The following is a 24,525-nucleotide window of genomic DNA, read 5'->3' as shown; positions in this document are numbered from 1 at the left end:
AGTTACTGTAGGTGAGGATAAATAGATTAAGGGCTAGCTTTTTTCCAAGGGCTATTAAAGTGATAAATGCGAAAATTGATAAAAGTTAGTTAGCCAAGTAGTAACAGATTTTGTTCCAAGAATGGGAATGCCATAACCTTTTTATACTCATGTTATATATTATTAGATTCTAAATATATATATATATATATATATATATATATATATATATATATATAAATACTTTTGCCATTTGCTATTTGTCTTTTTTCTTATAAGGAGGCGTGTATAAGCACTATTATTTTTAATGCGAGAGATGGCATTGCAATTTCGTTGAAATTTATAGTGACACTAAGGGCCTTTTTATGTCTTATGTCCTAAATTACATTTAAAAAAAAAACTCCTTTGAATTTACTTGTCGCTATAGTCCGTTGACCGTTGATTTGACCCCTTGAACCATTATAAAAGTGAATGAACATAAAACTTTTCTAATGAAATTCTACTGGTGTATGGTCAGATTTGAAATTGTGAGAAATTTGGGAATGTTAGCAATGTTTAGCAAATTGGCCCCAGTATGGAAAAAAATTGTTATTAAGAGAATTTTTACTGAAAAAAATGTGTGAATAACTTAATTCCAGTCATGTAAAGCCAAATTCCTGATGGATTTAAAAGTTCCAATTATGTCTGGAAGGTAAACCAGGCTGGAACATTTTTCTATGTTTACAGTCCAACAGATTGTCTCCTATGCCTGATATTAGGTCAATAAAATTGACCTAAGATGGACATGTCATCATATAAAGTCGATGAGGTCATGAGCACCCTCGCCTCTATGTGTGTGCATAGCTCTGTGGCGGGGAATACCCTGGCCACAGTTGAGTGGGTGGCTTTTGACGGGAGTGACATTTTTTCTGAGTTCAGTCCAAACCCAAGTTCAGACTAAACCCAAGCTAATCCTTACCAGTGATGTTACTGTGCCTCATCACTGCCTCGGGGAAAGCAAGCTGCTTGAAATCCCACAATTATGTGCGACTGTACTATGCATGAACCATTTTTAGGAAATTAGGTACCCAGCTTCGAGAAAGTTGATAGTGAGGTACCGTGATGTTTTGATGTTCTCTTCTATTCTTTTTCTTTTCTTTAGGTGGGTTAAATCTTATAAAGGTGAAATATAGGAGATGCTGAACTCTGAAGGTGCCAGTATGTTAGGCTGTCATGTTGGTCCAATGTCTATACTTTCTTAGTCACTGACTTCATTCTATCATCATTTGCTAGATGCTTGTTCGGTGTCAATAACTGAGAATATGACAAGGCCACAGACAGTTGGACATCTCTTATTTTCAGAAGGAGCTCAGAAGGCTGTACTTTTTTCAGTACAGGTTTCCTTTACCAAAACTATGTAAGACATGAGACATCAATACACCATGAAAAGCATCATCAACACAGTCTCTCTAGATAGATACATTAAATAAATGTTTATTCTAGAATCAGGAAAGTCTAATATAATACTCAACCACCAGACTGTTTATTTAAGTTTAATTTTTCAGGGCAGGTCATGCAAACCCAAAATAACATGAATTAGTAGTTTTTCATATGTCAAATGGAAGAACCATGAAACATGTCAAATGACCCCCTTACATTGGTGGTCAGTGGGAAGAATGCTCCTTAGGCTCGGTTCACATGGATATGGCTGTAAAGAAGTGAGGGTTGCAGATAAACAGGTACAAATAATGTATTTTGAATTTTTGTTTCATTTCTGTGTATGACCTGAGGCCAGTAACTTCACCGGGTATATGTAAGGGTTTAAAACTAATTTAAGAAATCTGGCCATATCTACATTACTTACTCTGCTGTGAGCATTTCAAAATACACTGATGTCGATTTCCTAAAGGAGTTGAGAATCTTCAATTATCTAACCATGTAAAAAGCAAAGTCCTCTTTATTGTATTTATACATACATGACTGCATATTCAAAGTAAATAAAGGTAAAAGTTATTGAGTGAAGATTCTCATCTCCTATAGTAAATTAGCCTCATGGTCTGTGGCTGCGTGGAGGACCTGATACACCATTCTTTTGATCCCTCCCAGACCAGCTAATTCAATATCACTGACTGAGATAAAACAAGATAAATGGGGTTTTTTTAGCAATATTTCCCTGACAATCACAAAGGACACAATTTTAGAGAAAAAAGTTTATTTGCTCAGAAATATTTTTGAAACAAGATACAAATGTGTGATGGACTGGAAGCCCTAGCTAGCATTAAACTATTTTATTGGCAATGCAAAACATTGCAGAAATACAAGAATACCCAAATACCAATTGACAGAGATGAGTAGACGAAGAGAGCAGTCCATGGAATCACCTAGGCTCAGATCACACTATAGAGTACCCTGCTTGGTCTTGTGTTATGGCCAAATCAGGCTTTGACTGAACATTGCATGATGTCATCAGTTGGGGTGATAAGCCACAGATAGTCGTTGTCATAAGTGACGTGTTTGAATGTGGCGCAGAAGTCCAACTGGGTCCAGGATGTTCCAGTTGGGGTTTTGGCACCGATTCCATCCCTAAAACAAAAATTTTTCTCAGTTATACAACATAAAAAGTAATATTAAAAATAGCGTTTCCTCTAAGGAAATTTTGAAGGATACCTGGCTATCATTGGCATTACTGGGATAAGCTTTCCAGACTGACAAATGAAGGATATATAAAAACTATGGTCACTGGATGTATCATTTAATGCCTATGCTGAGGGTTCAGAAAGCACCATCTCAGTTGAAAAGGGAGCAAAAAGTTGCTAACATAATTGTGCAGTTGCTGAATTGTATGTATTTGTCTAACTGGCTCATCCTCAACATTCACAATTAATAGTTCATTACCAAATTGCCAGTTTTTTTTTCACATTGCCTTAATACTACTGCATGCATAGTTAAACAAAAAATACCTTCTGTACACGTTGCCTGCTGAGTTGACACCGTACACGGAACCATCTGTGCCAACCTCTATCATCTCCAGAGCACCTTCAATCTGCTGCCATTTGGTTCCCTGGCAGGCTGTTGGGCTGACATTGTAGCGGAAGTAAATATTGTCGGCGCTGTTGACTCCCCAGCAGCCCAGTGGACCACAGCTGTAATATTTCAGTCCCCCTTCCAGTTGTGTCCAGGATACAGCAGAAGATTCTGAAACTGTGCAACTCTGTCTCAAGCAGTAAATGTTGTCCTGTGAATTCACTCCACCCAAGAACTTATTACCACCAGCATCTACCTGCTTCAAAAGCCCTGTTGAAAAAACACAAAACACAACATTGACCCATTAAATTAAGTGTAACACAAGAGAGAAGATCAAAACAATAGTTAAATGGGATTGGAACACTCCTATGTAGTAACATAGATCTCATTATTAATTAAAATATAGTGGCCAAGTTTCCTTCTTTTTACAGAACAGGCAACAACTATGCAAAATGTTCTGTGCCACCTCAAGGCCAATGACATGTCCCAACAGCCTGGGGAACACAAAGTTGCCACAGCAGGGCAGTCATTTTTCCTTGTAGTAGGAAAATGTCCATCCAAACTTTCCAGGACTAAAAATGTAAGTGTGTGCCTCATGCGCTGCTATCTAAGACCTCTGTTTACACATATGATTAAGAAAAAAAACAAAAACATAAGCACCAATAACACCAAGCAAAAAAACAAAAAACCTTATAAGGTAATGCTATCAATGTGCACTCACACACTATAGACCAGCCTTTTTCACCCAGGGTGCCCAGGCACCCTGTGGTGCCTTGGCAAAATGCCTAAAAAATGCCCAAAAATTGTATACAAGCCAGCGTGTGGATCAAGCCTGCCTTTTAGTTACATAAAGCCATTTAATTGTGCACTATTACGACCTTCTGGCCGCCGGCATCCTAACAGACAACAACATCATCAGTTGATAAGGAGGATGTCGGTTGTCCTCACAGCATCCTTGTTTAAATCTCTTCTGCCCCTCTCCTTCACCGCTGGAGTCACATTAGCTGATTGATAGAGAAAAAAACAATAAAGAAGAGAAACATTGGCATACTAGTCAGTGCCAGTGTTGCCAACCGCCCGTAGATTTACAGGCAGCCCGTAAAAACGACCCGTTTTTCGGGGTGCCCGTGAATGCCCGTTACGGGCACCGGTGCCCGTAAAAATGATGGCCGCGAGCCGGCCACGCAACTGCGCATGCGCCGTTCCGAAGCCGGCCGGGCTCGGGAAAGCTCGTACGCGCTCGGCCGGGCGGCGCATGCGCAGTAACGTAATACCGCCGCCCGGCGCCATTTTCGAATCGATCGAGCGCGGCCGCGGCGGCAAGGCAAGCTGACAGCTGAGCTGAGCCAGGCGACTCTGTCCTGTCATGCAGTGCATGACTTGGCTGGCTGCACACACAGGAGGTACGGAGAGAGAAGCTGTGGGGGAGAAGGGATTGGGATCTAAAGGAGGACATTACTGGGACTGGAGCCGGAAGAAGTAATATGATGGTGAATGCATGGCATATGCAGGGGACAGAGACTGATGTGCTCTATTCACCATCATATTACTTCTCCAGTCCACATCAGATTCATCAGTGTGCTGTGTCCTCCTCCTGTACCCCTTTCACCTCTCCACAGGTCAGGGCAGAGGTGAAAGGGGTACAGGAGGAGGACACAGCACACTGATGAATCTGATGTGGACTGGAGAAGTAATATGATGGTGGACAGGGGAGGAGGCTGCTGTGAGGATGTGTCCTGTCCGCAGTCTTTGTCCACCTCTTGTAGTATGTCCTCAGCCTCTGTCCCCCTCCTGTAGTATGTCCGCAGCCTCTGTCCCCCTCCTGTAGTATGTCCGCAGCCTCTGTCCCCCTCCTGTAGTATGTCCGCAGCCTCTGTCCACCTCCTGTAGTATGTCCGCAGCCTCTGTCCCCCTCCTGCAGTATGTCCGCAGCCTCTGTCCACCTCCTGTAGTATGTCCGCAGCCTCTGTCCACCTCCTGTAGTATGTCCGCAGCCTCTGTCCACCTCTTGTAGTATGTCCGCAGCCTCTGTCCACCTCTTGTAGTATGTCCGCAGCCTCTGTCCACCTCTTGTAGTATGTCCGCAGCCTCTGTCCACCTCTTGTAGTATGTCCGCAGCCTCTGTCCACCTCTTGTAGTATGTCCGCAGCCTCTGTCCACCTCTTGTAGTATGTCCGCAGCCTCTGTCCACCTCTTGTAGTATGTCCGCAGCCTCTGTCCACCTCTTGTAGTATGTCCGCAGCCTCTGTCCACCTCTTGTAGTATGTCCGCAGCCTCTGTCCACCTCTTGTAGTATGTCCGCAGCCTCTGTCCACCTCTTGTAGTATGTCCGCAGCCTCTGTCCACCTCTTGTAGTATGTCCGCAGCCTCTGTCCACCTCTTGTAGTATGTCCGCAGCCTCTGTCCACCTCTTGTAGTATGTCCGCAGCCTCTGTCCACCTCTTGTAGTATGTCCGCAGCCTCTGTCCACCTTCTGTAGTATGTCCGCAGCCTCTGTCCTTCTCCTGTAGTATGTCCGCAGTCTCTGACCATCTCTTGTCTCTTATCATGTCTGCAGTCTTTGAGGGGATCCTAGAAAGGATTCAAGAGTGGGAGCGCTGCCGGGATGGGGGTTACGGGAAGAGACAGACACGTGTGGACTGTGGAGAGGAGGCTATAGAATAGCCACCAAGCTGGACCCATCTGGCTGAGCCCTGCTGGGTGCACCTGAGAGGAGGTCAGTGACAGCGCCGCCAGGCCAGTCTGGGGGGGTCACTGATGTAAGGCGGAAGTAAATACAATAATGTAAGGGGGCACTGATATAAAGGTTTCCCCCCTATATTAGTAATCCCCCCCCTTACCTTAGTGTATTCACACTGCGGAAGGTGGTCTCTGGTCACCATCCTGCAGACTCTGATGTAAGGGAGAACTCTCTGCTGGCCGGGTTATAGTAACCTGACCTTCATGTAAATTGAGAAATATATTTTTTGACTTTTGTTTAACTTAAACACATTGCTAATAGCACTAGCTATGTGTTTATAGTTCAAATTATAATATTTGCAATGTTTAGCACTAAAAACAGTAATTTTAGGTACTTTTTTTGCAGTGTCAGTAAAAAATGTGGATCTGCCAGTAAATTTCATGGTTTTTTTTTGTCAGTAAAAAATGGGCACCGTTTGTAAATGTTGACGTTCTGCCAGTAAATTTCACTTCGGGGGGTTGGCAACACTGGTCAGTGCCAGTGTGCAAAAGTGTATTTGATTTGGAAGAATAAAACAAACGTTGGGTGTCCTAAGTGTGTGGATGTTGATGCTCTATGTAAAGCTATTAGAATGCTTTGTATATTTTAGAATGGGGTGCCTGGAGACTACTCTAGAATGTCAGTTTGTAAATGAGGTGGTAAAGTGGTAAATTTAAATGTCTCTTACCATACACAGTGATTTCTCAATATTGTGTGGATGATATAAATATGTATTATATATGTTCATATTTGGTGTGTAATATATCAAAGTGTATTTTATTTTTACCTGATACAGACACCCACTTATTGTCCTGGATCTTAAAGATGTTGTTAGCTCTGTTCACACCCCAAATTCCAGCAGGTCCAACAGAAACATGGATGAGCTTTCCAGGAATGTTCTTCCAGTTATTGTCTACCCATTGATAAATGTCATCATTACTGTTCACACCGAACACTCCACCAGCACCGGCATCAATCTGTCTCAGTTTTCCTGGGATTGATTTGCACTGCAAATCTGAATTCAAGAAAAATCATATAATGCCTATACTGTACATGCATAATAGAATATTTATACATATATATATATATAATATACAGTACAAAAACGATTGCAAAAAAAACTTTTTTTTTTCAATATTTAAAAATATACAATTTTCAAATGCTTACATTTACCATAATTTGTTTTATGCCAAGGACTTAGTCATATTATTGTGCATGTCAGCATTATCAGCGGGGCAGGGCTCATCAACGCACGTTAGCAAACTGAGAAGATGCACCGCGGTGTTACAGCACAATGGAAAAAAAAATAGCTATTTATATTATCAGTAAATTACAGCTAGATCAGCCAACCAACACCAATTTTTTCTCATTTATGGTGGTCACTGAGGAGTTGAATAAGGCTCCATTCACATCTAGGCGATTCGAATTGCGGGGGCAGAATCATTGCGATCCTGTCCGCAATTCCAAATTGCAGCAAATCATGGGATGCCTCTTACTTCTTAATGGCACCCCCAATCACACAATGAATATGCTCCTGCTCCTTTTTGAGCAACAAGTGCCACGTGTTGCAATTTGCCGCGATTGCAGCGCGATTTATTGCACGTCAATCACGGCACAAGTGGGGTGCCATTAAGAAGTAATGGCATTGCAAGCGCGTCCCGCGGTTTGGAATCGCGGGCAGAATCGCGGCTAAGGTGTGAATGGAGCGTAAGGCTCGGGGCTCGGATACCACTTAAAATCCGTCCACATCTGTGTGTGTCTGTAGTGTGAAGCATGTAGATGCCGGGATGAGCAAAAAAATGAATAACTGGCTAAAACTTTGGACGCTGCACAAAGAATAGTGAGACCTGAATACAAGCACAGCGACTTTATGAAAGGCAGTGTAGATATCTCACATTCTGAACATGCAAGAGCCAAAAATGCCCATGGGGTTATTAAGTATCCAGCATTTGTGAAAAACTGAAACCTCTCTTTTGGAATGACTTGCCCTTTAAGAGAAACATGAACTAGAATAGACGCATTCGATTTGCAGGCTTATGTAATATCAGTGCAAAGTGCCATGATGTACAGTAACCCAAGGCAACCAATCAGAAATCACTTAAATTAGTTTTCCCATTCCAAGATGCTTAATACCAAATTCTGCTAGATAAGAAGGGAGAGAAGTCTTACCTTCAGAAGCAGAGATTCCAGTACACAGCAGGAGGAGGCTCACAGCAAACAACATCTTGGCAGGTGAGAATGCAGGTGGAGAGCTGGGAGAGTTTGTTCTATATATATAATGCCTGGACTCCACCTATCATGGGAAGCTGGTCTATCATTGCCTGACTGAAGGAATTTAATAAAACTAACATACAGTGAGTGTTTTTTTATGGTGTAAATGTTTTTGTTAAACTAAATGTACAGTATGTCACAAAAGTGAGTACACCCCTCACATTTTTGTAAATATTTTATTATACCTTTTCATGTGACAACACTGAAGAAATTACACTTTGCTACAATGTAAATTAGTGAGTGTACAGCTTGTATAACAGTGTAAATTTGTTGTTAAAATAACTCAACACAGCCATTAATGTCTAAACTACTGGCAACAAAAGTGAGTACACCCCTAAGTGAAAATGTCCAAATTGGGCCCAAAGTGTCAATATTTTGTGTGGCGACCATTATTTTCCAGGACTGCCTTAACCCTCTTGGGCATGGAGTTCACCAGAGCTTCACAGGTTGCCACTGGAGTCCTCTTCCACTCCTCGATGACGGAGCTGGTGGATGTTGGAGACTTTGCGCTCCTCTACCTTCCATTTGAGGATGCTCCACAGATGCTCAATAGGGTTTAGGTCTGGAGACATGCTTGGCCAGTCCATCACCTTTACACTCAGCTTCTTTAGCAAGGCAGTGGTTGTCTTGGAGGTGTGTTTGGGGTCGTTTTTCTTTTTTAATAAATCTGCAAAAATGTCAACAATTCTGTGTTTTTCTGTCAATATGGGGTGCTGTGTGTACATTAATGAGGAAAAAAATGAACTTAAATGATTTTAGCAAATGGCTGCAATACAACAAAGAGTGAAAAATTTAAGGGGGTCTGAATACTTTCCGTCCCCACTGTATATATATATATATATATATATATATATATATATATATATATATATATATATATATATATATATATATATATATATATATACAGGGGCGTTGCTATGTAGCAAAAAGACCAGGGGCTTCAGCCCGAAGTCAGAGCACAGCACCAGGGGGGGTGATGGTGCGGCAGACAGTGGGGTTGTATGGAGGGGAGTGTTACCTACCTGACATACACTGACCTACCTGACACACACTGACCTACCTGACATACATTGACCTACCTGACATGCACTGACCTACCTGACATGCACTGACCTACCTGACATACACTGACCTACATAACATACACTGACCTACCTATCTGACATACACTGACCTACTTGACACACACTGACCTACCTATCTGACATACACTGACCTACCTGGCTGACACACACTGACCTACATGACATACACTGACCTACCTGACACGCACTGACCTGCCTGGCTGGCATACACTGACCTACATGACATACCTGACATGCACTAATCTACCTGATACACACTGACCTACCTGACACACACTGACCTACCTATCTGACATACACTGACCTACCTATCTGACACACACTGACCTACTTGATACACTGACCTGCCTGACATACACTGACCTACCTACCTTACACACACTGACCTACCTATCTGACCTACCTGACACACACTGGCCTACCTATCTGACCTACCTGACACACACTGACCTACCTATCTGACATACACTGACACACACTGACCTACCTATCTGACATACACTGACCTACCTATCTGACATACACTGACCCACACTGACCTACCTGACATGCACTGACCTACCTGCCCTTGCCCCCTTAAAGCCTAAGTTTATTTTTTTAAAATTAGCCAAGGGGCAGTCAAATCATCAATTGCAGCCACTGTGCCTGTCAAATGCAGCCACTGTACCCATCAATTGCAACCACTGTGCCCCATCAATTGCAACCACTGTGCCCCGTGAAATGAAGCCACTGTGCCCGTCAAAAGAGAGAAGAGAGAGAATAGAGACAGAGAAGAAGAGAGAGAGAAGGAGAGAAGGGAGAAAGAGAGAAAGCGAGAGAAGGAGAGCGAGAAACACAATGAGAGAGTGACACCTTTTTTTTTTTAAATCTTCGTTCTGTCCCACTCCCAGTCACAGCCACCATGGCCGTTATTCAGCGTGACTCTGAGGTTGAGGGAGAAGGAGGCGTCGCGTTCTCCTGATCTCCTTCTGCTTTCCTCAGGCCAGGTGGCATATCACTCTGCCTGTCAGTCAGTGCAGTGGGCGGCGCCGCAACGGCCGAATCACACAGGTAAATTTCGGCTGCCGCCGCTGCTGTCTGACCTATTTTCTCTCCCTTTCTCTTCACTGCAGGATAGGGTTGCCCCCTTTTCTTTAAGCCAAACCTGTACACTTTAGAGGTGCATGGCAAAAAATTTTGGAAAAAAAGCTGCATGGCAAATATTAGCACAACACATTTTGGAATGGATTTAAACCTCTATTCATACATTATTATATGTGTAAGGCGACTGCACAGTATATGTTTAAATAAGATTGGAGTGTATTAATACTTTATCCTTTGCGGTTTTCACCATCATTCACAATTCTTTTTTCACATTTAAATTAATATACACTATAGGATTGAAAAGACCTGGGACACCTTTGGGTGCACTAAGGAGAGCAATAATGCAGGACGCTTTATTGGTGAGTGTTACCCCCCCATAATACAGGGGTCAGTGTTACCCCCATATAATTTAGGGGCCCCCCATAGAGGACCCCCATTAGATCAGAGTCCCCTTATATCAGTGCTCCTCCTAGAGACCCAAAAAAATTAAAATGGAAAAAATGAAGCACAACCTCCCCCTATAATTATATTCATATATGAAAAAATAGTTGTAAATGATGGTGGAAACCCCCAAGGATAATCCAAGTACTAATACACTCCAATCTTATTTATACATATACCGTGCAATCTCCATACACATATAATAATGTATGAATAGAGGTGTAAACCTCCAATTCATTCCAAAATGTGCTAATATCCAATTTCCTTTTTCGGATATTAGCAAAACACATTTTGGAATGGATTTACACCTCTACTCATACACTATTATATGTGTGTGGCGATTGCACAGTATATGTTTAAATAAGATTGGAGTGTATTAATACTTGGATTACCCTTGGGGGTTTCCACCATCATTCACAATTATTTGTTCACATTTAAATTAATTATTTTAAATCAATTATAATTATAGGGGGAGGTTGCACTGCATTTTAATTTATTTTTGCATAGTTTTTTTCGAGGAGTTTTAGTTTTATTCTAGGTGTTTTTTATTTGTTTTTTTAGATCAGAGTCCCCTATATCTGATACTCTTTAGAGACAAACCATCAGTCTCTAAGGGGGGTGCTGATATAAGGGGATTGTAATATAATGGATTTCTCTGAGGAGAGGGAGGGGGAGGTAATATAAGGACAAACTGATCTAATGTGGGTGCTGATATAAGGAGAGTTATTTAGTAGAGGTCTCTAGGGAGGGGGGGTGGGGGTGCTGATCTAATGGCGGGTGCTGACTGCTGATCTAATGGGTCACCAGTAGGGATGAGCTTCGAGTTCGAGTCGAACTCATGTTCGACTCGAACATTGGCTGTTCGCAAGTTCACGAACAGCGAACAATTTGGGGTGTTCGCGGCAAATTCGAATGCCGCGGAACACCCTTTAAAAGTCTGTGGGAGAAATCAAAAGTGCTAATTTTAAAGGCTAATATGCAAGTTATTGTCATAAAAAGTGTTTGGGGACCTGGGTCCTGCCCCAGGGGACATGGATCAATGCAAAAAAAAGTTTTAAAAACGGCCGTTTTTTCAGGAGCAGTGATTTTAATAATGCTTAAAGTCAATCAATAAAAGTGTAATATCCCTTTAAATTTCGTACCTGGGGGGTGTCTATAGTGTGCCTGTAAAGGGGCGCATGTTTCCTGTGTTTAGAACAGTCTGACAGCAAAATGACATTTTGAAGGAAAAAACTCATTTAAAACTACTCGCGGCTATTGCATTGCCGACAATACACATAGAAGTTCATTGATAAAAACGGCATGGGAATTCCCCAAAGGGGAACCCCGAACCAAAATTAAAAAAAAAAAAATGACGTGGGAGTCCCCCTAAATTCCATACCAGGCCCTTCAGGTCTGGTATGGATATTAAGGGGAACCCCGGCCAAAATTTAAAAAAAAAAATGACGTGGGGTTCCCCCTAAATTCCATACCAGACCCTTCAGGTCTGGTATGGATTTTAAGGGGAACCCCGCGCCAAAAAAAAAAAAAAACGGCGTGGGGTCCCCCCAAAAATCCATACCAGACCCTTATCCGAGCACGCAACCTGGCAGGCCGCAGGAAAAGAGGGGGGGACGAGAGTGCGGCCCCCCCTCCCTCCTGAACCGTACCAGGCCACATGCCCTCAACATTGGGAGGGTGCTTTGGGGTAGCCCCCCAAAACACCTTGTCCCCATGTTGATGAGGACAAGGGCCTCATCCCCACAACCCTGGCCGGTGGTTGTGGGGGTCTGCGGGCGGAGGGCTTATCGGAATCTGGAAGCCCCCTTTAACAAGGTGACCCCCAGATCCCGGCCCCCCCCCCGTGTGAAATGGTAAGGGGGTACATAAGTACCCCTACCATTTCACGAAAAAAGTGTCAAAAATGTTAAAAATGACAAGAGACAGTTTTTGACAATTCCTTTATTTAAATGCTTCTTCTTTCTTCTATCTTCCTTCATCTTCTGGTTCTTCTGGTTCTTCTGGCTCTTCTGGTTCTTCCTCCGGCGTTCTCGTCCAGCATCTCCTCCGCGGCGTCTTCTATCTTCTTCTCCTCGGGCCGCTCCGCACCCATGGCATGGGGGGGAGGCTCCCGCTCTTCTCTTCTTCTTTTCTTCTCTTCTTCTCTTCTTCTTTTCTTCTTTTCTTCTCCAGGCCGCTCCGCAATCCATGCTGGCATGCAGGGAGGCTCCCGCTGTGTGACGGCGCTCCTCGTCTGACAGTTCTTAAATAACGGGGGGGGCGGGGCCACCCGGTGACCCCACCCCCCTCTGACGCACGGTGACTTGACGGGACTTCCCTGTGACGTCACGGGGAATGCCACAGGGAAGTCCCGTCAAGTCACCGTGCGTCAGAGGGGGGCGGGGTCACCGGGTGGCCCCGCCCCCCCGTTATTTAAGAACTGTCAGACGAGGAGCGCCGTCACACAGCGGGAGCCTCCCTGCATGCCAGCATGGATTGCGGAGCGGCCCGGAGAAGAAAAGAAGAAAAGAAGAAGAGAAGAAGAGAAGAAAAGAAGAAGAGAAGAGCGGGAGCCTCCCCCCCATGCCATGGGTGCAGAGCGGCCCGAGGAGAAGAAGACAGAAGACGCCGCGGAGGAGATGCTGGACGAGAACGCCGGAGGAAGAACCAGAAGAGCCAGAAGAACCAGAAGAACCAGAAGATGAAGGAAGATAGAAGAAAGAAGAAGCATTTAAATAAAGGAATTGTCAAAAACTGTCTCTTGTCATTTTTAACATTTTTGACACTTTCTTCGTGAAATGGTAGGGGTACTTATGTACCCCCTTACCATTTCACACAGGGGGGGGGCCGGGATCTGGGGGTCACCTTGTTAAAGGGGGCTTCCAGATTCCGATAAGCCCCCCGCCCGCAGACCCCCACAACCACCGGCCAGGGTTGTGGGGATGAGGCCCTTGTCCTCATCAACATGGGGACAAGGTGTTTTGGGGGGCTACCCCAAAGCACCCTCCCAATGTTGAGGGCATGTGGCCTGGTACGGTTCAGGAGGGAGGGGGGGCCGCACTCTCGTCCCCCCCTCTTTTCCTGCGGCCTGCCAGGTTGCGTGCTCGGATAAGGGTCTGGTATGGATTTTTGGGGGGACCCCACGCCGTTTTTTTTTTTTTTTTTGGCGCGGGGTTCCCCTTAAAATCCATACCAGACCTGAAGGGTCTGGTATGGAATTTAGGGGGAACCCCACGTCATTTTTTTTTTAAATTTTGGCCGGGGTTCCCCTTAATATCCATACCAGACCTGAAGGGCCTGGTTTGGAATTTAGGAGGACTCCCACGTCATTTTTTTTTTTTAATTTTGGTTCGGGGTTCCCCTTTGGGGAATTCCCATGCCGTTTTTATCAATGAACTTCTATGTGTATTGTCGGCAATGCAATAGCCGCGAGTAGTTTTAAATGAGTTTTTTCCTTCAAAATGTCATTTTGCTGTCAGACTGTTCTAAACACAGGAAACATGCGCCCCTTTACAGGCATACTATAGACACCCCCCAGGTACGAAATTTAAAGGGATATTACACTTTTATTGTTTGACTTTAAGCATTATTAAAATCACTGCTCCTGAAAAAACGGCCGTTTTTAAAACTTTTTTTTGCATTGATCCATGTCCCCTGGGGCAGGACCCAGGTCCCCAAACACTTTTTATGACAATAACTTTCATATAAGCCTTTAAAATTAGCACTTTTGATTATTCATGTTCGTGTCCCATAGACTTTAACGGTGTTCGCATGTTCGAACGAACTTTTTTCCTGTTCGCATGTTCTGGTGCGAACCGAACAGGGGGGTGTTCGGCTCATCCCTAGTCCCCAGCAGTCAGCACCCCCTCTACATTAGCTCAGAGTCCCCTTATATCAGCAACCCCCTTAGATATCTCTAATAGATCAGTGACCCCTCCCCCCCCCATCAGTGTCCCCTGCCCCTAAAGACCCCCATTAGACTGCCTTACCGAGAGCCGTTTAGAGTCAGGAAGTGTGGGAGCTGGAGTTTGGGGGCGTAGCAAAGCTGCTCTTCTGTAGTGCCATTTTCCTTCCTTCCATTGTGTGGGGGGCTTGGGGAGAAGGCACAGTAGAGGCAGATGCTGCATCGCTGTGCTCACTGTGTAGGCAGGACACATTTGAACTGGTACACTCACTCACAGGGCTGCTGTTAGGAATCATGGGGCCTCCACCCCCTGAGGGGGGAAAAGAGGTGGGGGGGAGCAGGGGCGTAACTAGAAATAGCAGGGCCCCATAGCAAAATGTTGTATGGGGCCCCCCTGCAAACAGCCCCCCCCACAGTGTCAATGCAGCGTGACCTGTGCCACATATAGCGTGACCTGTGCCCAATGCAGCGTGACCTGTGCCCCATGCAGTGTGACCTGTGCCCCATGCAGCGTGACCTGTGCCCCATGCAGTGTGACCTGTGCCCCATGCAGCAGAGGCGGCTCTAGACTTTGTGAGGCCTTAGGCAAAACTTAGACATGAGGCCCCACTGTATTATGAACTGTATTAAGAGGGTACAGTATAGGGGGAGTGGACAGTACAGGGGGTAGGTAAGTGGGCATAATAAAGATATATTTTCCTCAAGCAGAGCTGCACAGCACTGCACAGATCCTACCTATTCTGGTAGGCTGTCAAAAAGAGAGAAATAAAGGGGGATGGGTGGAGAAAGAAAGAAAGAAAGAAAGAAAGAAAGAAAGAAAGAAAGAAAGAAAGAAAGAAAGAAAGAAAGAAAGAAAGAAAGAAAGAAAGAAAGAAAGAAAGAAAGAAAGAAAGAAAGAAAGAAAGAAAGAAAGAAAGAAAGAAAGAAAGAAAGAAAGAAAGAAAGAAAGAAAGAAAGAAAGAAAGAAAGAAAGAAAGAAAGAAAGAAAGAAAGAAAGAAAGAAAAAGATGGAAAGAAAGAAAAAGATGGAAAGAAAGAAAGAAAGAAAGAAAGAAAAAGATGGAAAGAAAGAAAGAAAGAAAGAAAGAAAGAAAGAAAGAAAGAAAGATGGAAAGAAAGAAAGAAAGATGGGAAGGAAAGAAAGAGAAAGAAAGAGATATGGAAGGAAAGAAAGATGGAAGGAAAGAACGAGAAAGAAAGATGGAAAGGAATGAAAGAGAAAGAAAGATGGAAGGAAAGAAAGAGAAAGAAAGAAGAAAGAAAGAAAGAAAGAAAGAAAGAAAGAAAGAAAGAAAGAAAGAAAGAAAGAAAGAAAGAAAGAAAGAAAGAAAGAAAGAAAGAAAGAAAGATGGAAGGAAAGAAAGAGAAGGAAAGAGATATTGAAGGAAAGAAAGAAAGAAAGAAAGAAAGAAAGAAAGAAAGAAAGAAAGAAAGAAAGAAAGAAAGAAAGAAAGAGAAAAGATGGAATGAAAGAAAGAAGGAAAGAAAAAGAAAGAAAGAGAGGGGCATGGGGAAAGAATGAAGGAAAGAGAAAGAAAGAGACAAAAAGAATGGAAAGAAAGAAAGAGAGGGGGATGGAGGAATAAGGGAGGGAAGAACATCCCTACATCACTGGGAGGCAGGAGGGACTGGATGGATGGATGGATCAGACTCCCCTTTTCCTTTTCCTGGGCTCCAGCTTGAATCTTCCCGCCCACACATCCCCTTCTCTGAGGCAGAACAGAGAACACTGCCGAGGAGAGTGGGCGGGGCAGACACAAGAGGAGAGGGCGGGAGGAGGAGGAGCAGAAGCTCTCTCTCATCTTCTGTCTGGCTGTGCGGGCAGCAGGGGGAGGGGGGAGATCTGTCAGAACAGGCTATGCTGAGCGGCTCTCCCTGTCTGTGATCCGGAGATGTATGTGAGCTCCGATCACACATCTCACTCGCAGCCTGTCTGTTATCTCTCCCTGTAGCAGAGTGAGGGGACTCAGGACGGAGATCTCTGCTGCTGAATGAGGCGGCTCTCTAACTAGGTAAACTAGCCAGCTGTGCGAGGCCCCTATGACTGCGAGGCCTGAGGCCACCGCCTATTTTGCCTAATTAGAGAGCCGCCTCTGCCATGCAGTGTGACCTGTGCCCAATGCAGCGTGACCTGTGACCCATGCAGTGTGACCTGTGCCCAATGCAGCGTGACCTGTGACCCATGCAGTGTGACCTGTGCCCAATGCAGCATGACCTGTGCCCAATGCAGCGTGACCTGTGCCCCATACAGCATGACCTGTGCCCCATACAGCATGACCTGTGCCCAATGCAGTGTGACCTGTACCCCATACAGCGTGACCTGTGCCCCATACAGCCTGACCTGTGCCCAATGCAGCGTGACCTGTGCCCAATGCAGCGTGACCTGTGCCCAATGCAGCGTGACCTGTGCCCCATACAGCGTGACCTGTGCCCAATGCAGCGTGACCTGTGCCCCAAACAGCGTGACCTGTGCCCCATACAGCGTGACCTGTGCCCAATACAGCCTGGCCTGCTTGTGCCCCATACAGCCTCACCTGTGCAGAGGAAGAAGCAAGCCACCCGGATCAGCAGAGAGCGGGATTGCCCGCTGTAATAGCTTTTGTTTGAATTTCCTGTCTTCCCGGGGCTCATCGTCACATAGCCACCACCTCTTCGCCTGACGCCTTTGATGACGTCACACGTCCCGCATTGGATTGGCGTTCTGTCTATCAAAGGCGCCGGGCCAAGAGGTGGAGCTACGTAACGTGAGCCCCCGGAACACTGGAAGTTCTAATGAAAGCTCTTACATCAGGCAATTCAGCTCTCTGCTGATCCAGGTGGCTTTCCTCTTCCTCTGCACAGGTGAGGCTGTATTGGGCACAGGCAACGCTGTATTGGGCACAGGTCACAGCTTGTCTCTTCCTCTCTGTAGAATAATTATATTAATTCGGCTTTATAATCAAGATCTGTAAGTATGCAGTCTGGGTCCCTTTTAAGCTTTGACTTTGAAAAAGCTCACTCAGCTCAGCATAAGACAAATCTTGAAATAGCTAGGTTGTGTGCGTGTCATTTTTTGTACCAGTTGTTCTGCATGTGCAAAGTTAATGACTAGAGGTCAGTAGGTCAGTGGTTTCACAGATAAGAATATACTCAGTATATCTGTCATAGACTTTATTGTAAAGATCTTTTTAAAGGTAAAAACATATATTATCCATAATATAGTTAGTTATTTGATATAGTTATTTAATTAGTTAGCTAGATTGAGTTTGTGTGAAGTAATATATGTTTATATGTATCCAATTATAGTTTAATATGCATTTGTAAGGTTTGGTACAGAATTGCATTTCTGTAGCTTAAAAGATATCCATTACAAGAATTCGGCCATTTGGAAAGGTCATTCACCTTTAGTTTTTTATAAGAATCTGCTGTGTGTTACTGACAATCAAGAAGATTAAGAGACGTGTTAGCTCATGGGAAAGAGAATATTTAGAAGAATCACGAATATGATCATTTCATTTTTAGTTCTTGCCGTATATGGCTATGGCTTTAGTCTGCTGACTAGTTGATTTGAAATAGTATAAAAACAGAGTGACTCTTCACTACAACACACTACACATGTCCTTCACTCACACACACAGAAGGACTTCACTATTTTCACACATACAAGGAAGGACACACTCATCCTTATACTACAGAAGGCATTTTGTTTACATTAGGCCTATACACAGCCTACGTCACAAACAGCTGCTAGAGCAGACACCTCTCTGACATAGAGAAGAAACAGACAGAGCTGATGCATCTCTTGAACTCTCTTGATACAAGATTTTGTTCCTATTATTTTTGTTTTACTACATCAAGCTGTAAGAAGAATTTAACTTTGTATATATTTTCAAGTTGTTGCCAAGTGTGACCAAATAAACTCACACTTTGTTTTAAGACAGCCTGGCTACTGAACTTTGGAACAAAACGCCTAAGACACTGTTGACATAACACGTGTCTGTGAGAAGAGAAGGTTTTTACACCCTCACCACATTTTTACACTCTCCTCTCTCTTCCCCTGGCTGGGAGACTGTGCCGGCGGTGCTCTCATCCTCACTGGGCCCCACTTGGCTGCGGGCCCCATAGCGCCCGCATGGGTCGCTATGGTGGTAGTTACGCCCCTGGGGGGGAGGGAGGTGAGAGAGGAGGAGGCAGGAGAGAGAGGGGGTGCTGACACAGAGGAGGGTGGTGCTGACAGAGAGGGGGAGGGCTGACCGAGAGGGGGTGGGATGACAGAGAGGGTGTAGGCTGACAGAGTAGGGGATGCTGACAGAGAGGGGGGCGCTGACAGAGAGGGGGGCGCTGACAGAGGAGGGGGTGGGCTGACAGAGAGGGGGGCGCTGACAGAGGGGTTGTGGGCTGACAGAGAGGGGGCACTGACAGAGAGGGTATGGGCTGACAGAGAGGGGGGGTGCTGACAGAGAGGGGGGTGCTGACAGGGGGTGGGCTGACAGAGAGGGGGGTGCTGACAGGGGGGTGGGCTGACAGAGAGGGGGGTGCTGACAGTGAGGGGGTGCTGACAGAGTGGAGTGCTGACTGGGGGGGTGGGCTGACAGAGAGGGGGGTGCTGACAGGGGTGGTGGGCTGACAGGGAGGGGGTGCTGACAGGGGGGTGGGCTGACAGAGAGGGGGTGCTGACAGGGGGTGGGCTGACAGAGGGGGGGTGCTGACAGGGGGTGGGCTGACAGAGAGGGGGGTGCTGACTGGGGGGTGGGCTGACAGAGAGGGGGGTGCTGACAGGGGGGTCGGCTGACAGAAAGGGGGGTGCTGACTGGGGGGTGGGCTGACAGAGAGGGGGGTGCTGACAGGGGGGTGGGGTGACAGAGAGGGCGGTGCTGACAGAGAGGATATGGGTTGACAGAGAGGGGGGTGCTGACAGAGAGGATATGGGCTGACAGAGAGGGGGGTGGGCTGACAGAGAGGGGGGTGCTGACAGGGGGGTGGGCTGACAGAGAGGGGGTGCTGACAGGGGGGTGGGCTGACAGAGAGGGGGTGCTGACAGGGGGTGGTGGGCAGACAGAGAGGGGGGTGCTGACAGGGGGGTGGGCTGACAGAGGGGGGGTGCTGACAGGGGGTGGGCTGACAGAGGGGGGTGCTGACAGGGGGTGGTCTGACAGAGAGGGGGGTGCTAACTGGGGGGTGGGCTGACAGAGAGGGGGGTGCTGACAGGGGGTGGGCTGACAGAGGGGGGTGCTGACAGGGGGTGGGCTGACAGAGAGGGGGGTGTTAACTGGGGGGTGGGCTGACAGAGAGGGGGGTGCTGACAGGGGGGTGGGCTGACAGAGGGGGGGTGGGCTGACAGAGAGGGGGTGCTGACAGTGGGGTGGGCTGACAGAGAGGGGGGTGCTGACAGGGGGGTGGGCTGACAGAGAGGGGGGTGCTGACAGAGAGGGGGGTGCTGACAGAGAGGGGGGTGCTGACAGAGGGGGGTGGGCTGACAGAGAGGGGGGTGCTGACAGAGAGGGGGGTGCTGACAGGGGTGTGGGATGACAGAGAGGGGGTGGGCTGACAGAGAGGGGGGTGCTGACAGGGGGGTGGGCTGACAGAGAGGGGGTGCTGACAGGGGGGTGGGCTGACAGAGAGGGGGGTGCTGACAAGGGGGGTGGGCTGACAGAGAGGGCGGTGCTGACAGAGAGGATATGGGCCGACAGAGAGGGGGTGCTTACAGAGAGGATATGGGCTGACAGAGAGGGGGGTGGGCTGACAGAGAGGGGGGGTTCTGACAGGGGGGTGGGCTGACAGAGAGGGGGGTGCTGACAGGGGGGTGGGCTGACAGAGAGGGGGGTGCTGACAGAGAGGGGGGTGCTGACAGAGGGGGGTGGGCTGACAGAGAGGGGGGTGCTGACGGGGGGGTGGGCTGACAGAGAGGGGGGTGCTGACAGAGGGGGGGGGCTGACAGAGAGGGGGGTGCTGACAGAGGGGGGGTGCTGACAGGGGGGTGGGCTGACAGAGGGGGGTGCTGACAGGGGGTGGGCTGACAGAGAGGGGGGTGCTAACTGGGGGGTGGGCTGACAGAGAGGGGGGGTGCTGACAGGGGGGTGGGCTGACAGAGAGGGGGTGCTGACAGGGGGGTGGGCTGACAGAGGGGGGGTGCTGACAGGGGGTGGGCTGACAGAGGGGGGTGCTGACAGGGGGTGGGCTGACAGAGAGGGGGGTGCTAACTGGGGGGTGGGCTGACAGAGAGGGGGGTGCTGACAGGGGGTGGGCTGACAGAGGGGGGTGCTGACAGGGGGTGGGCTGACAGAGAGGGGGGTGTTAACTGGGGGGTGGGCTGACAGAGAGGGGGGGTGCTGACAGGGGGGTGGGCTGACAGAGAGGGGGTGCTGACAGGGGGGTGGGCTGACAGAGGGGGGGGGTGGGCTGACAGAGAAGGGGTGCTGACAGTGGGGTGGGCTGACAGAGAGGGGGGTGCTGACAGGGGGGTGGGCTGACAGAGAGGGGGGTGCTGACAGAGAGGGGGGTGCTGACAGAGGGGGGTGCTGACAGAGGGGGGTGGGCTGACAGAGAGGGGGGTGCTGACGGGGGGGTGGGCTGACAGAGAGGGGGGTGCTGACAGAGGGGGGGTGCTGTCAGGGGGTGGGCTGACAGAGAGGGGGGTGCTGACAGAGGGGTGGGCTGACTGAGAGGGGGGTGCTGACAGAGGGGGGTGCTGACTGGGGGGGTGGGCTGACAGAGAGGGTATGGGCTGACAGAGAGGGGGGTGGGCTGACAGAGAGGGGGGGTGGGCTGACAGAGAGGGGGGAGTGCTGACAGAGAGGGGGGAGTGCTGACAGAGAGGGGGGAGTGCTGACAGAGAGGGGGGAGTGCTGACAGAGAGGGGGGTGGGATGACAGAGAGGGGGGTGGGATGACAGAGAGGGGAGTGCTGACAGAGGGGGGGTGCTGACAGAGGGGTGGGCTGACAGAGAGGGGGGTGCTGACAGAGGGGTGGGCTGACAGAGAGGGGGGTGCTGACAGGGGGGTGGGCTGACAGAGGGTGTGGGCTGACACAGAGGAGTGGGCTGACAGAGAGGGGGGTGGGCTAACAGAGAGGGGGGTGTTGACCAGGGCTGATCCTAGGGTCACAGACGCCTGGGTGCAGAAATATTTCTGCCGCCCCCACGTGAGTGTGGTCATCTTACCAACTCCTCCCCTTTACAAATGTTACTATGGCAACGACTCAAACACAGAGACGCTCCCCTAAGAAGCATTACCCTGGGGTCCTCCCATGATCTTTTAACAATAAAGAAAATACAGGAAGAGTGTACACTAATGAGACCTGGAGGGGAGTCTCTCTGATGCACACAGAGGGCTGTCTGTTAGAGAGTCTGTTAGAAAGAGCCCCCAGACATAATGCAGGAGACGGTCAGAGACTGTAGACATGATACAAGAGACGTTCAGAGACTGCAATCATAGTACAGGAGATGGTCAGAGACTGCAGACATAATACAGAAGATGGTCAGAGACTGCAGACATGTTACAAGAGATGGTCAGAGACTGCAGACATGTTACAAGAGATGGTCAGAGACTGCAGACATGTTACAAGAGATGGTCAGAGACTGCAGACATGTTACAAGAGATGGTCAGAGACTACAATCATAGTACAGGAGATGGTCAGAGACTGCAGACATAATACAGAAGATGGTCAGAGACTGCAGACATGTTACAAGAGATGGTCAGAGACTGCAGACATGTTACAAGAGATGGTCAGAGACTGCAGACATGTTACAAGAGATGGTCAGAGACTGCAGACATGTTACAAGAGATGGTCAGAGACTGCAGACATGTTACAAGAGATGGTCAGAGACTGCAGACATGTTACAAGAGATGGTCAGAGACTGCAGACATGTTACAAGAGATGGTCAGAGACTGCAGATATGTTACAAGAGATGGTCAGAGACTGCAGACATGCTACAAGAGATGGTCAGAGACTGCAGACATGCTACAAGAGATGGTCAGAGACTGCAGACATGCTACAAGAGATGGTCAGAGACTGCAGACATGTTACAAGGGATGGTCAGAGACTGAGGGCATGTTACAAGCGATGGTCAGAGACTGAGGACATGTTACAAGCGATGGTCAGAGACTGAGGACATGTTACAAGCGATGGTCAGAGACTGAGGACATGTTACAAGAGATGGTCAGAGACTGAGGACATGTTACAAGAGATGGTCAGAGACTGAGGACATGATACAAGAGATGATCAGAGACTGCAGACATGTTACAAGAGATGGTCAGAGACTGCAGACATAGTACAGGAGATGATCAGAGACTGCAGACATATTACAGGAGATGGTCGGAGACTGCAGACATACTACAGGAGATGGTCAGAGACTGCAGACATACTACAGGAGATGGTCAGAGACTGGAGATATAATACAGGAGATGGTCAGAGACTGCAGACATAATACAGGAGATGGTCAGAGAATGCAGACATGATACAGGAGATGATCAGAGACTGCAGACATGATACAAGAGATGGTCAGAGACTGCAGTTCCTATAGACGTTAGTAGATAATGGCCGATGGGCCCTCTCACCTGACCCAGCGATACAGCAACAATGGTTCCTCTGATCAGGAGTCAGCTCACTCAGAATTGCTTGTGGCGAGTTCGCTGAGTAGCACCCAGATCTGTATTCTGGCAATGACTCCATTCCTTTCTCCGCCAGGGATGGTGCCAGGCTGTGTGGCTTTCCCTCATGTGGCGCAGGTCAGCGGGGTTCTCTCTCTGATAGTGTTCCCTCAGCACTGTCCTCTCCCTCTGGAGTCCTGGGTGTACTTCCCTGAAAGCTTTCCCGGACTCCTGGCTCTCTCTCCCCCATTCAGCTGAGCATGCTGTGTGGGCTGCAGTTTCCGTGTTACAGTGGGGCTGCCAGTCCTCTGGACTACATGTCCCACAATCCTCCTCTTTGCTCCTTTTTTTTTCTTCCCTGGCCGATATGAAGGTGAGGGGAAGAAACATAGTGCGCCGCTCACTAGTACAGCAGCGCGGAGAGGGAGAGGGGTGTCACCCAGTGCGGTAAAACATGGTAACACCCCCCCTCCACCAACTATAGTCGCCCCTCAGTACAGATCCCCCTCCACTAAGTATAGACCCCCCTCCGTCAGTGCAGACCCCCCACTAAATATAAACCCCTCCCTCAGTATAGACCCCCCCAGGACAAAACACCCCCCTCTATCAGTATAGACCCCCCTCAGGACAAACCAACCACCCCTCCATTAGTACAGACCCCCCTCAGGACAACCCATCCTCCCTCCATGAGTACAGACCCCCCCAGAACAAACCACCCCCCTACATTAGTACAGAACCACCCCTCCTCCATTAGTACAGACCCCCCCTGAACAAACCACCCCTCCATTAGTGCAGACCCCCCTCAGGACAAACCATCCCCCTTCATTAGTACAGACCCCCCAAAACAAACCACCCCCCTTCATTAGTACAGACCCCTCTAAAACAAACCACCCCCCCTTCATTAGTACAGACCCCCCTGGACAAACCACCCCCCTCCATTAGTACAGACCCCCCTGGACAAACCACCCCCCTTCATTAGTACAGACCCCCAGAACAAACCACCCCCTCTATTAGTACAGACCCCCCAAGACAAACCACCCCCCCTCCATTAGTATAGACCCCCCCAGGACAACCCCCCCTTCATTAGTATAGACCCCCCCAGGACAACCCCCCTTCATTAGAATAAATAGACCCCCCCGAGACAAACCACCCCCCCTCCATTAGTATAGACCCCCCAGGACAACCCCCTTCATTAGTATAAACCCCCCCAGGACAACCCCCCTTCATTAGTATAAACCCCCAGGACAACCCCCCCTGCATTAGAATAGACCCCCCAGGACAAACCCCCCCTTCATTAGAATAGACCCCCCCAGGACAACCCCCCTTCATTAGAATAGACCCCCCCAGGACAAACCCCCCCTTCATTAGAATAGACCCCCCCAGGACAAACCCCCCCTTCATTAGAATAGACCCCCCCAGGACAAACCCCCCCTTCATTAGAATAGACCCCCCCAGGACAAACCCCCCTTCATTAGAATAGACCCCCCAGGA

At 47.9% G+C, this 24,525-nt stretch overlaps 1 protein-coding gene across 2 annotated transcripts; it reads right to left on the bottom strand.

Annotated features, from left to right (window-relative positions):
• Positions 1-2,153: 2,153 nt before the first annotated feature.
• LOC141110577 (fish-egg lectin-like) lies at positions 2,154-23,610 on the bottom strand. Of its 2 annotated transcripts, none has more exons than XM_073601989.1 (4): positions 23,002-23,610; positions 6,489-6,716; positions 2,919-3,252; positions 2,154-2,541 (listed from the first exon to the last, which is right to left on the bottom strand). In XM_073601989.1, exons 1-4 carry the CDS (start codon positions 23,114-23,116, stop codon positions 2,394-2,396), a joined length of 825 nt encoding a protein of 274 aa, XP_073458090.1. In that variant the 5' UTR covers positions 23,117-23,610; the 3' UTR covers positions 2,154-2,393. The 2 variants fall into 2 exon arrangements, with proteins under 2 accessions (XP_073458090.1, XP_073458091.1); XM_073601990.1 differs by lacking the exon at positions 23,002-23,610 and adding an exon at positions 7,871-7,991.
• Between the last annotated feature and the right edge of the window lie 915 nt (positions 23,611-24,525).

This window comes from Aquarana catesbeiana, linkage group LG10, assembly GCF_042186555.1.
Source record: "Aquarana catesbeiana isolate 2022-GZ linkage group LG10, ASM4218655v1, whole genome shotgun sequence".
Taxonomy (NCBI): domain Eukaryota; kingdom Metazoa; phylum Chordata; class Amphibia; order Anura; family Ranidae; genus Aquarana; species Aquarana catesbeiana.
This window is presented reverse-complemented; position numbering and strand designations above follow the sequence as displayed.